Source organism: Heterodontus francisci, chromosome 44 (genome assembly GCF_036365525.1).
Source record: "Heterodontus francisci isolate sHetFra1 chromosome 44, sHetFra1.hap1, whole genome shotgun sequence".
Lineage (NCBI taxonomy): Eukaryota > Metazoa > Chordata > Chondrichthyes > Heterodontiformes > Heterodontidae > Heterodontus > Heterodontus francisci.
The window spans coordinates 21931455-21943712 of record NC_090414.1 but is presented as its reverse complement, the minus strand read 5'-3'; the positions used below and the strand labels follow the sequence as shown (position 1 = coordinate 21943712).

At 44.5% G+C, this 12258-nt stretch overlaps 1 protein-coding gene across 2 annotated transcripts in view; it reads left to right on the top strand.

The window, feature by feature from the left end:
- Nucleotides 1–9242: 9242 nt before the first annotated feature.
- LOC137356064 (tyrosine-protein kinase receptor TYRO3-like) overlaps nucleotides 9243–12258 on the top strand; it is a 55346-nt gene continuing 52330 nt past the window's right edge. For both annotated transcript variants that reach the window (XM_068021825.1, XM_068021824.1), the window contains exons 1-3: nucleotides 9243–9360; nucleotides 10667–10719; nucleotides 11381–12032. In XM_068021825.1, coding sequence (XP_067877926.1) covers nucleotides 9270–9360; nucleotides 10667–10719; nucleotides 11381–12032 — 796 coding nt within the window. In that variant the 5' untranslated portion in view covers nucleotides 9243–9269. The remainder of the gene's footprint in view (nucleotides 9361–10666; nucleotides 10720–11380; nucleotides 12033–12258) is intronic.

The following is a 12258-nucleotide window of genomic DNA, read 5'->3' as shown; positions in this document are numbered from 1 at the left end:
AATCTCAATCAAATCACTTTCTGTATTCCCTGGAATACAAGTTTAGTTTATGTAATCTTGCCTGATAATTTAACCCTTGAAAGCCTGGTAACATCCTGGTGAATCTGTACTACACGCCTTCATTTCTAAAGTGTGGTGCCCAGAACTGTACAGTTGCTGCAGATGCGGTCTAACCGGGGCTATGTACCTGTGACATGGGCTTTGTTGCCTGACAAATCCAGGAAAAATGTCGAGAACAACACCAGGAACTCGTCATTGCATTTATCGACCTGGCCGAAGCATTTGACTTAGCAAATCACAAAGCCCTGTGCATTGCGCTTCAAAGATTTGGATGTCCAAGAAACTTCTTCGTAACCCTGCAATTGCTCCATGATGATATGACTGCAACGGTCTTGAGCGGGAGATCTGAAACAGACACCTTCAAAATCCGGACTGGGGTCAAGCAAGGCCGTATAATAGCCCCCATACTATTTACAATCTACCTGACAGTGGCTATTCACCTCATGAAAGATTAGATGCTCTCCAGTGTATTAAATACCGCCTAAATGGAAAACTGCTTAACCTCAGTCGCCTTTGTGCTAAAACTAAACTGACCACCATAGGCATACATGATCTACAGTTTGCGGATGACTGCAGTGTTGCCCATTCTGCAGCAGATTTGCAAGCCACTCTCGATCTCTTCAATTCAGCCTGTCCTCTTGAATGTTGCCAAAACAAAACTCATATCAACCCCCACCTGGTCAGCCAAATATTCCACCTCCCAGTTCTGATGAAAGATCACTGACCTGAAACGTTAACATTGCTTCTCTCCCCACAGATGCTGCCAGACCTACTGAGTATTTTCCAGCACTTTTTGTTTTTATTCCACCTCCCATGCATGTTGTAGGAGAGACTTTGAAATATGTTGAGCACGTCCCATGTCTTGGCAGCCAGCTCTCTCAAAAGGCCACCATTGACGAGGAGATCCAACACCGGATCAGATAAGCTAGCTCAGTCTTCTACAAACTACGGCAGCAAGTGTTTGACAACAAAGACCTCCAAGTCAACAAAAGTCCCACTGTACAGAGCAGTTGTTGTCACCACACTCCTGTACTGCAGAGAGACCTGGGCTGTGTATCAGTGATATATAAGAGCGCTAGAGAAATTCCATCAGCAATGCTTTGCCGAATCCTCCTGATTCAATGGGAGGACCGTCGAACAAACGCTAGTGTCCTTCTTGAAGCCAGTTCCACAAGCCTTCAGGCAAATCTCCTGCAAAACCAACTCGATGGATACTGTGTCCGGGTGGCCGAAAACTGTTTCCCCCGCCAGGTTCTGTTTTCTCAGCTCTCAAATGGCCAGTGTTCCAGGGGAGGACAAAGAAAACGCTTCAAAGACACTCTGAAGCTCTCTCTGAAGTGCAGCAGCATTGACGTTGATGACTGGGAGAAGCTTGCTCCCAATTGTTCAAAATGGCGACTATTTGTCCATCAAGCTGCATCATGCTTTGAGTCCATCGCCTTAATAATGAGGCAGAGCAGCGGTAGAGAAGGAAGCAAATCTTGCACTCCGGATCCCACTACCTCATGGGATGTCCTGCCCCATGTGCTCAAAAGATCTGCGGGTCGAGAATCGGCCTGTTCAGTCATCTGAAATCCATGGCAGAAACTAGCGACCTTGAGTGGACGTCATCCTCGAACCAAGGGACAGCCGACGACAGCTAGAGCTGCAGCAAAGCATCCTTTTATATTCGAAAATCCTCTGGTTATAAGGGCTAAATTTCTGTTAACCTTTTTGATTTTTTTTTGGTCTCTGACTACATTTTTGTGATTGGTATACGTGGACTCAAATCTCTTTGGACTTTAAAAAAAATATTTGGATCTATCTGTTTTTGGTCCAAAAGTCACCAGCTGATTGATGCACACGCTTTCTCTTCCAGTTATCTCCCCTCTTCTGGAGGTGCTAATGACCTTGGCTCCAGTATGTACTAGCTACACTGTGCACTCCAGCAACACATGAAGGCTTCCTCAACAGTACTTCCAAACACGCGACTGCCACCAGCTGAAAGGACAGGGCAGCAGATGCATGGTAAAGCCATCAACTCAGTTTCTCCTTCAAGTGGCACACCATCCAAACTTGGACATACATCAACATTACTCTTTCATCGCTGGGTCAATCTAACATCAGTGGTTGGGAAAATATTGGAAAAAAATTCTGAGGGACAGGATGAATCTCCACTTGGAGAGGCAGGGATTAATCAGGGATAGTCAGCATAGCTTTGTCAGGGGAGATCATGTCTAACTAACTTGACTGAATTTTTCAAGGTGGTGACTAGCTGTGCAGATGAGGGTAAAGAAGTTGATGTAGTCTACATAGACTTCAGTAAGGCTTTTGATAAGGTCCCGCATGGGAGATTGCTTAAGAAGGTAACAGCCCATGGATCCAGGGCAATTTGGATCCAAAATTGGCTTAGTGGTAGGAGGCAGAGGGTGATGGTCGAGGGTTGTTTTTGTGAGTGGAAACCTGTGACCAGTGGTGTACTGCAGGGATCGGTGCTGGGACCCTTGCTGTTTGTAGTGTACATTAATGAATGTAGGAGGTATGATAAGTAAGTTCGCAGATGACACGAAAATTGGTGGTGTCGTAAATAGTGAGGAGGAAAGCCTTAGATTACAGGACGATATAGAGGGGCTGGTAAGATGGGCGGAGCAGTGGCAAATAGAATTTAATCCTGAGAAGTGTGAGGTGATGCATTTTGGCAGGACTAACAAGGCAAGGGAATATACAATGGACGGTAGGACCCTAGGAAGTACAGAAGGTCTGAGGGATCTTGGTGTACTTGTCCATAGATCACTGAAGGCAACAGCACGGGTAGATAAGGTGGTTAGGAAGGCATGTAGGATACTTGCCTTTATCAGCCAAGGCATAGAATATAAGAGCAGGGATGTTATGATGGAGCTGTATAAAATGCTAGTTAAGCCACAGCTGGAGTACTGTGTACGGTTCTGGGCACCACATTATGGGAAGGATGTGATTGCACTGGAGAGGGTACAGAGGGGATTCACCAGGATGTTGCCTGGGCTGGAGCATTTCAGCTATGAAGAGAGACTGAAAAGGCTAGGGTTGTTTTCCTTAGAGCAGAGAAGGCTGAGGGGGGACATGATTGAGGTATGCACAATTATGAGGAGCATTGATAGGTTAGATAGGAAGAAACATTTTCCCTTAGCGGAGGTGTCAATAACCAGGGGGCATAGATTTAAGGTAAGGGGCAGGAGGTTTAGAGGGGATTTGAGGAAAAATTCTTTCACCCAGAGGGTGGTTGGAATCTGGAACACACTGCCTGAAGAGGTGGTAGAGGCAGGAACCCTCACAACATTTAAGAAGTATTTAGATGAGCACTTGAAACGCCATAGCATACAAGGCTACGGGCCAAATGCTGGAAAATGGGATTAGAATAGTTAGGTGCTTGATGGCTGGCACGGACACGAAGGGCCTGTTTCTGTGCTGTATAACTCTATGACTCTAATATCCTGGAATTCCCTATCTAATAATATTGTGGATGCAACACCACATAGAATTACAGCATAATACAGCACAGAAGGAGGCCATTCATCCCATCAAGCCTGTGCTGGCTTTTTGGTAGAGCTATCCAATTACTTCCATTCCCCTACTCTTTCCCCAGAGCTCTTATCTTTTTTTTCACCTTTGAGTAATTACCCACTAGCCTTTTGAAAGTTACTATTAAAAGTGCTTCCACCACCCTATCATACTGCATTCCAGATCGTAACAACTCCGTAAACAAATGTTTCACCATGTCACCTCATAGACTGTGGTGGTTCAAGAAGAAGGCGCGTTGCCATCTTCTCAAGGGAAACTAAGGTTGGGCAATAAATGATGACCTTGTGACACCCATATCCCAGGATTGAATGGAAAAAAGTTGAGTGCACAACTGCAAACATGCTGATGAATGTAAAATGCTTTACAGATATTAGATGCTTCCTGCAGCAGGATTGAAATTTGATGCTTGACTCTTGTTATACAGTGGTATAGTCCACTCCTGATAACTCAAAAGAAGGTTTGGAGCTAAAAGAAATAATTTGAATAGGGATTGCATCACGAGTAACACAGCAAAATACAGATTTAATGGTAAAAGGAAATAGAATTATCTGATGATATGAATTAAAGAACTGTAGATGCCTGGCAATGTGGCTGAAGGGTTCCAGTTCCACTCCAGAGACTTTGTCACAAAACCTATGCTGATCCTCCAAGCGCAATACTGAGGGAGTGTTGCACTATCAGAGGTGCTGTCTTTTGAATGAGACATGAATCTGAGGCCCTCAGATGGATGTAAAAGATCCAATGCACTATTTTGAAGAAGTGCAGGGGAGGTTCCACTGGTGTCCTGACCAATATTTTTTCCATCAACACATCACTGAAGCAGATTATCTGATTATTATCTCATTGCTGTTTGTAGGACTTTGCTGAGCGCAAATGGGCTACTGCCTTTCCTACCTTTCATTTGTGACTACACTTCAAAAGCATTTCATTGGCTGTAAAGAGCTTTGGGACATCCTGAGATTATGAAAGGCACTGTCTAAATTTGTGTTTATTTAATGGCTCCCCTCAGCAAGGGAATGGGGTATGATGTGGGGGCATGTTCCGTGCGGAGAACAACTCAGCACGCTGTCTGGAAGATGAGGGTGAGTATGATGGGGAAGTGAAAGGATTGAATCAACATCCTTTTGGCTCAATAGATGGAAAGAAAAGCAAACGCATGCATCTAGAATAGATTGCAGCAATCTTCTTCCTTAAATAGGTGACAGGTCAGCATTACATGCTTAGTTTATTTTAAGAAAGCTACTCTTTAGTTCCCTATCCTCATCATTGATCCTTCTGTGCAGTCAAGGGCTATGCCTGTTGAAAAATAGGTCTCAGGCAGCACTTCCTGCTTTGCATCAATGATTCAGACAAAACTGTTGAAAACATCGTCCACCGTTGTTCCTGTTTCGCTAGTCCAAGACATAAGAAGCAATCAGCAGAATTATGGACACACCTGCCCACAGTCCTGAGACTACCAGCCAGGGGCTGTGAATGGCTCAGTAACTCCTGAGCTGGCAGGTGAAGGAAGAAAGAAAGGAGAGCATGACGCCAATTACAGTAGCCTACGTACTCTGCTTGACTGAGATCAGCTAACTTGATGAGAATCAAACCTGGGACCCTCTAGTCCAAGTGGCTCAGTAGCAGGAGGTGCATTTCTATTCCAATGCTTCCACCTTCCATAAACTTGAACTGATCCAAAACACTGCTGCCGATATCCAACGCACCAAGTCCCATTCACATCATGCCCCCATGTTCTTGCTGACCTATGTGACTCCAGTCCAGAAATGCCTTGATTTTAAATTCTCATGCTTGTTTTCAAATCCCTCCATGGAGCACCACCCCACCCCCCCAAACCATTCTTAATTGTATTTACTTGTATGCAGGATATGATAACCAGATCATGACGGAAAAGGTGAAAAATTATGACGTGGGAACGTAACCAGGGTCAACAAAACAATAACAGAAACTTGTATTTATATAGCACCTTTAACATAGTAAAACAACCCAAGGCACATCAAGGGGGGGTGGGCATTATAAAACAAAATATGATACCCAGCCACATAAGGAGATGTTAGGGCAGGTAACTAAAAGCTTGGTCATAGAGGTAGGCTTTAAGAAGCATCTTAAAGGAGGAACATATAAATTAGGAGCAGGAGTAGGCCATTCAGCCTCTTGAGCCTGCTCTGCCATTTAATAAGAACATGGCTGATCTGATTGTAACCTCAATTCCACATTCCTGCATACCCCCAATACCTTTTGCGATTCATGCACGAGGCCACCCAGATCCCTCTGTGTCTCAGAGCTCTGCAATCGCTCACCATTTAAATAATATGCTTTTTTATTCTTCCTGCCAAAATGGACAATTTCACATTTTCCTACACTATACTCCATTTGCCAGATCTTTGCCCGCTCACTTAACCTATCTATATCCCTTTGTACCCTCATGTCCTCTTCTCAATTTATTTTCCTACCTATCATTATGTTATCAGCAAATTTAGCAACCATACCTTTGTTCCCTTCATCCAAGTCATTTATATAAATTGTAAAAGGTTGAGCCCTGCAGCACACCACTTGTTCCATCTTGCCAACCACAAAATGATCCATTTATGCCTACTCTCTGTTTCCTGTTAGCTAGCCAATCTTCTATCCATGCCAATATGTTAACCCATACACCACAAGCTTTTATTTTCTGCAATAACCTGTGAGGTGGCACCTTATCAAATGCCTTCTGGAAATCTGGAAGTACATTCTTTCAAAGCTTTTTGTTTTTTTTGTATTAAAAAACTTAGAATTCTGTATGTGTTAAAAACTGAAACAGGATTTTAGTGGACATGGAGACACCCGCAAATAGTGGAACTTTATGAATGTTTGAAATGAAGTTCATACAAAAGCTCAAGCTTGGGCGGCACAGTGGCGCAGTGGTTAGCACTGCAGCCTCACAGCTCCAGGGACCCGGGTTCGATTCTGGGCACTGCCTGTGTGGAGTTTGCAAGTTCTCCCTGTGTCTGCGTGGGTTTTCTCCGGGTGCTCCGGTTTCCTCCCACAAGCCAAAAGACTTGCAGGTTGGTAGGTAAATTGGCCATTATAAATTGTCACTAGTATAGGTAGGTGGTAGGGAAATATAGGGACAGATGGGGATGTTTGGTAGGAATATGGGATTAGGATTAGTATAAATGGGTGGTTGCTGGTCGGCACAGACTCGGTGGGCCGAAGGGCCTGTTTCAGTGCTGTATCTCTAATCTAATCTAATCTAATCTCAACTTTATGGGTGTTTTGAAAGGAAGCTGAACTTGTACACAAGAACAGGAAAGCAGGTAATTTCAAGGAAAGCAGCAAAGGGTTTGACCTCTTGGCTACTATTTGAGTGGCAAGACAGACTTTATGTCTGGGCATGTGACTTAGTTCTGGAAGTTTCAGTTTCACTTTGGACCTTTTAAAAAGCCAGTGAGTTGGACAAAGAGCAGGCATTTGAAATTTGGCTTTGACCTGCCTGGAGATCAGAGAGGAAGACCCAGAAAAAGTGTTACCTCTCTCTGTAAAGGAATCCTGCATCTCTTGAGAAGAAACCCCGTATTTTAAAGGTGACAGATTCCTATTGCCTCCTGTCTTTGAAGAATCCCTGCATCAAGTATGGTTCCTGTTGCCTCCTGCGTTTTAAGGAATCCTGAAATCTGAAGAAATTTTCTACTGCTATACTGCTGCTGAAAAACCTAAGAAGACTTGTTGCTGCACACCTAATGGAAGACCTATGTGAAGCCTTCTGCAGTTGAATTTCCTTGAACGCCTACCGATCACAGACTGTTCATCAACCAACCTCACCTGGAAAGACTTTGAGCGGCATCCAACTATTCGACTTTGAGACACCTCACCAAACTGAAGAATTTCCTGCCAGAACATGATAAACAAAGTTATTTATTTATTCATTTCATTCCTATGAAAACGCTGTAAACCAAAATCCTTTTTCCCCAGTTAACCATTTTTTTTGAATGTATGTGTGTGTGCATGAGGGCTAGGGAAATAAAGAGCTTCTCATATATAGATTTACTTCATTATTGGTTAAAACTTGTTTTTATAATAAATAGTGAATATTGTTGTTGATTAAAGAAACCTGGTTGGTGTGCTTTATTCTAGGAGATAAATAAAGAATGTAATTGGCTGTGTTTCGGTAGGTGGGAAAATTTATTGATATGCTGTGATCCGTGGAGAAGTGGGACTGAATTAACAGTGCACTTCTCCCGCCTCAGTCGTAACAATATCCACCGGTTCCCCTGTATCCACAGGAGAAACAGGTGGTGAGGTTAGGGAGGGAATTCCAGAGTTTAGGGCCCAGGCAGCTGAGGGCACAGCAAACAATGGTGGAGCAATTAAAATCAGAGACGTTCAAGAGGCCAGAATTAAAGGAGCTGCTTGTTTATATTGGCCAAAGAACTAAACAGCATGAAATGAGCTTAACCCTCAAAAACTACCTATAGTCAGTTATCAGTCAGGAATCTCATCATATTAAATGACAGGAAATCCTCCCATTTAGGCAATCAGCTTGTACTTCAAAGTATTTAAATGCATTGGTTTTCTCATCTGTTTGGAAACAAATTGTGCATTGGTTTACATCTCAGGGCAGTTGCGGAATGCTCTATCACACAGCATGCACAGAGGCAGTCCCTCTATGGGCCAGCCAGTTAAGACAGTGGGGATTTGAGCCATACAGACCCAGATGGTTCATGGTTCCATCTCCACTCGCGGTGCTTCAGCTGACTACAGCAGCCATAGGTTAGGGAAAGGAAAAATCAGACACCAGTTCTGGCAACTGTATCAGCTTTGGCTCAGTTAGTATCACTGTTGCCTGAGTCAGAATTGGATGGATTCAAGTCTCACTCCACAGATACTTAAGCATATAATCCAGACTGACATATGAATACTGAGGGAGTGCTGTGCTCTCTTTCAGAGGAGACATTAAATCAAGGCCCCATCTGTCCTCTCAAATGGACGCAAAGATCCTGCAGCACTATTTCAAAGAAGAGGAGCAGGGAAGTTCTCCCCATTTTCCTAGGCCCAATATTTATCCTTCAACTAACATCCCTAAGAATGCTGTTTGTGGGACCTTGCTGTGTGCAAATTGGCTGCTTGTTTACAACAGTGACTACTCTCCAAAACTACTTGATTAGCTGTAAAACACTTTGGGAGATTGTGAAAGGCACTATAGAAAATGCAACTTATTTTTTTCTATTTGTGCATGAGCCCAGGGACTGATTATCAGCGAACTGCTTAACCTTGGAAGGCATCACGACCCAGCCCGAACCTGACTCGCACAAACATACACTTTCCATTCGGGGGTCAATAGATGGCGATTAGGTTTTGTTTTAATTTTTATTAGACTGCACTCAAGTGCACTGGGATGGGGTTACAAAACCAGAACCTTCCGACTCAGAGGCAAGACTGTTACCATTGCGCCATAGGAAAGAATTTGCAGAAACAGTAATTTTTTAAAAACTGCTCTTATAAATGAAAATCCCAATTGTATACAGTAATTTCCCTTCTCTTTTTTTCTGTTGATGTTGGCTTTTCAGTCTCCACGCCTCCTTCTGGCACTGAATGATATCTGATCTCTGTCAGTAAAATTAGAATGTGATTCACTCTCTTAACACACACCCAAAGTGCAGCCTGAGTGAAAGCAGCCTCAGATTCTCTCAGCCATGGCTCTGCCAGATCCTCTGCACCTTTTCTGCCTGATGTGGTCTGTCTTACAGTCTGTGAATCCAGCAACAGATCACCATCTGAATGAAGGTAAGGAGCTGAGCTGACCTCTTTCTGACCTATCTTGTTTGGTGTCAGGCCAAAGGTGAATTTATAATAAGATTTATGGAGGATGCAAAGATTAATAGCTTTACTTGTATTTCCATTTAACTTTCAATACTGACTGATCATTGCAGGGAAGTGTCAGCTATGGCTCAGTTAGCAGCACTCTCTCGCCTCTGAGTCAGAAGGTCCAAGTTCCACTCCAAGGACTTGAGCACAAACTCTTGGCTGAATTGCCAAGTGCCAAGTGAGGGACTGTTGGATGTGCCCTCTTTCAGATGAAATGTTAAAACCAAGGCTCCATCCACCCTCTTGGATCCACTACTCTGAAGAGCCAGGGACTTCCCCACCCCACCCTCGTGTCCTGGCTAATATCTATTTTTCAACCAACACCTAAAAGATACATTATCTGGTTATACCTCATTTGTGGGATCTTGCTGTATGCAAATTTGTTAACGTGTTTCTGACATTACACCAGTGTCTACGCTTCAAAAGTCATTGCCGTAAGGAACTTTGGGAGTTTGTGAAAGGTGCAAGTGGAGGTCCTGTAGGGCCCTTTCGGTCCCTGTGTAATTTATGGGCTATTGTACAGCCATCCTCCATTCACAGATGTTGCAGAAAATGATAAGTAGAAGGGAGAAGGCACTACCACCCCTGTTTGGTATCTTGCACCCACTGCCCTGACTGCCAAATCTCTGTCTCATTGTGGGCAGCTGCAGCACAGAAGGCAGAAGTTTCCCCTCTGAGAGGAGGGGAAAAAGGATGAGGGCAAAAGTTGGGTTTTTATGACAATCCAGCAGTTATGGGTTAGGGAGGGGAAGAAATAGCCAAGGTTCCTGGTCATCAGATAGCAATTTCAGTTTGAAAGTGAATGACTGCAGGCATTGAAGACAGGAGTGAGGGTTGGGCACTGAAGCCTCCCCAGAGTTGAACAGCCAATCGACACTCCACATCTGGGTTTGTATATGAAGCTCAGCTACCTGCGAGAGGTACCAGGCAGCGGCCTATACCCCAGCAAAAGGTGGGAAAAGAGGGGAGGAACTTTTGCAGGTCTCAATATCTTTATTGGGTTTTGTGCCAAATTAATTTTACTATCTATGACCTGTGTCACTTGCACACAGAAGTCCATGTACAGGCACACACATTACACATTTGCAGTAACACACTGACATACACAAGTACTCCCACACACTCTCTGACACAATGACACACGTAGAGAGCCAACAGACAAAAGACACTGGGAAAGATTATCTTTCATGGTTGGCGCTGTTCTTATGGAACTCTCTTTTTGCAGTGATCGTGTTTGACTCTTGGAGCAACATCAAACTGTTGAAAAGTAATGCCAAGGTAAGCAATGAGTAACTCCCCTGCCCCTATCTCTCCCTCTTTCCATCCCGTGCTTCAGACAATTTTTCATCGTATTCACTATGAAAATAGTTACAACAACTTGCATTTGTACATCACACCTCATCTAAAATAATATTTGGGTATTTAACAAGGGAGGGTAGGGTGGTGGTGGGAAGAGATCAAACTCCTGCCCTGGGAGTGTTTGATGGGAACAGTGTAGCGGGCAGGTACAGTATGGGGTTAGATACAGAGTAAAGCTTCCTCTACACTGTCCCCATCAAACACTCCCAGGACAGGTAAAAGGGGGGGGGAAAAACAGGGTTAGATACAGAGTAAAGCTCCCTCTACACTGTCCCCCATCAAACACTCCCAGGGCAGGTACTTTACTTTCTTTCCCTGGATAACAGGAAAAAGGGAGACAACAGCATTGAGTCCGAACTCTGCCAACATCCTGGAGGCCCAGTGATACATTGAGTGAGGGTCACAGGTGATTGGGTTGTGCATTCCCTTAAAAAAATTTTTTTTTTAAGGGGTTAAATACAGAGTAAACCTCCCTCTATATGGTCACAGCAATATGTCTTAGCTCCATTTCCAGCCATCCTGTGGGATCTCTGAATGAGATTGTTGATTCTCACAGCTGCCCTGTAATTTGTATCCACAGTGGTCAGACAGCAGGTTTGCCCTGGAGAGCAATTCATCCCACGTGGTGTATCAAAGCTGCCCGGTGGACACCAGTGTTCAGAACCAGTCTCAGGTCTTGTGGACCAAACAAATCCCCATCAGGAATGCTCACCACCTCTTCTTGGACCTGAAGTTTGCTCTCCAGAGCTGTCTGGATGACTGCAGGGAGAGCTTCAGTGTGTACTACTTCCAATCGGACAACGATTATGCCAGACCTAGAGTCCAACAATCCGTCAGGGTCCTGCTCAAAGGAGAGAAGCACTTTCCCAAAGAGTACCTGGAAGGGCCCATCAACTGGAATAAGCTAAGCAAGACACTAAACACTGTCACAGGGGAGAGCCTGGGTCCTGTGCGCCAGTCAGTGTTTCAACTGGGCTTTGATTATATCGGCCCCTGCCTTCTCCTCAGCTCCTTCAGGGTGTATTACAAGAAATGCCCGAAGAACCTTCACAGCCTGGCTGTGTTCCCTGAGGTTACAGGTAGTGGTGAGCTGGTCCGTGGCCAGTGTGTGAACAACTCAATACAAGAGGAGGTCCTGCAGAGGCGTTGTGGCACGGATGGTGTGTGGGGACCCCCTTCTGGTCGGTGCATCTGCAGAGAGGGTCACCAAGTCGAGGGGGATACCTGTGAAGGTAAGGGCTACTTTAACTACACTTTGGTTCCCTCACCACCTGGGGCTTACATATATATTTTACAATAGCCCAAGTGGCTATTCTTCGCCTGCCAGTCTATTTAATGATTGTTGACAGACTATTCAACTGCGGCAGGGAGGGTGGTGGGGAGGAAGGCATTACAACAACCCCGTTGTTGATATGAGCATGTTTTCCAGCAGAAGCCACTGGATAGTGGATCAGAAGC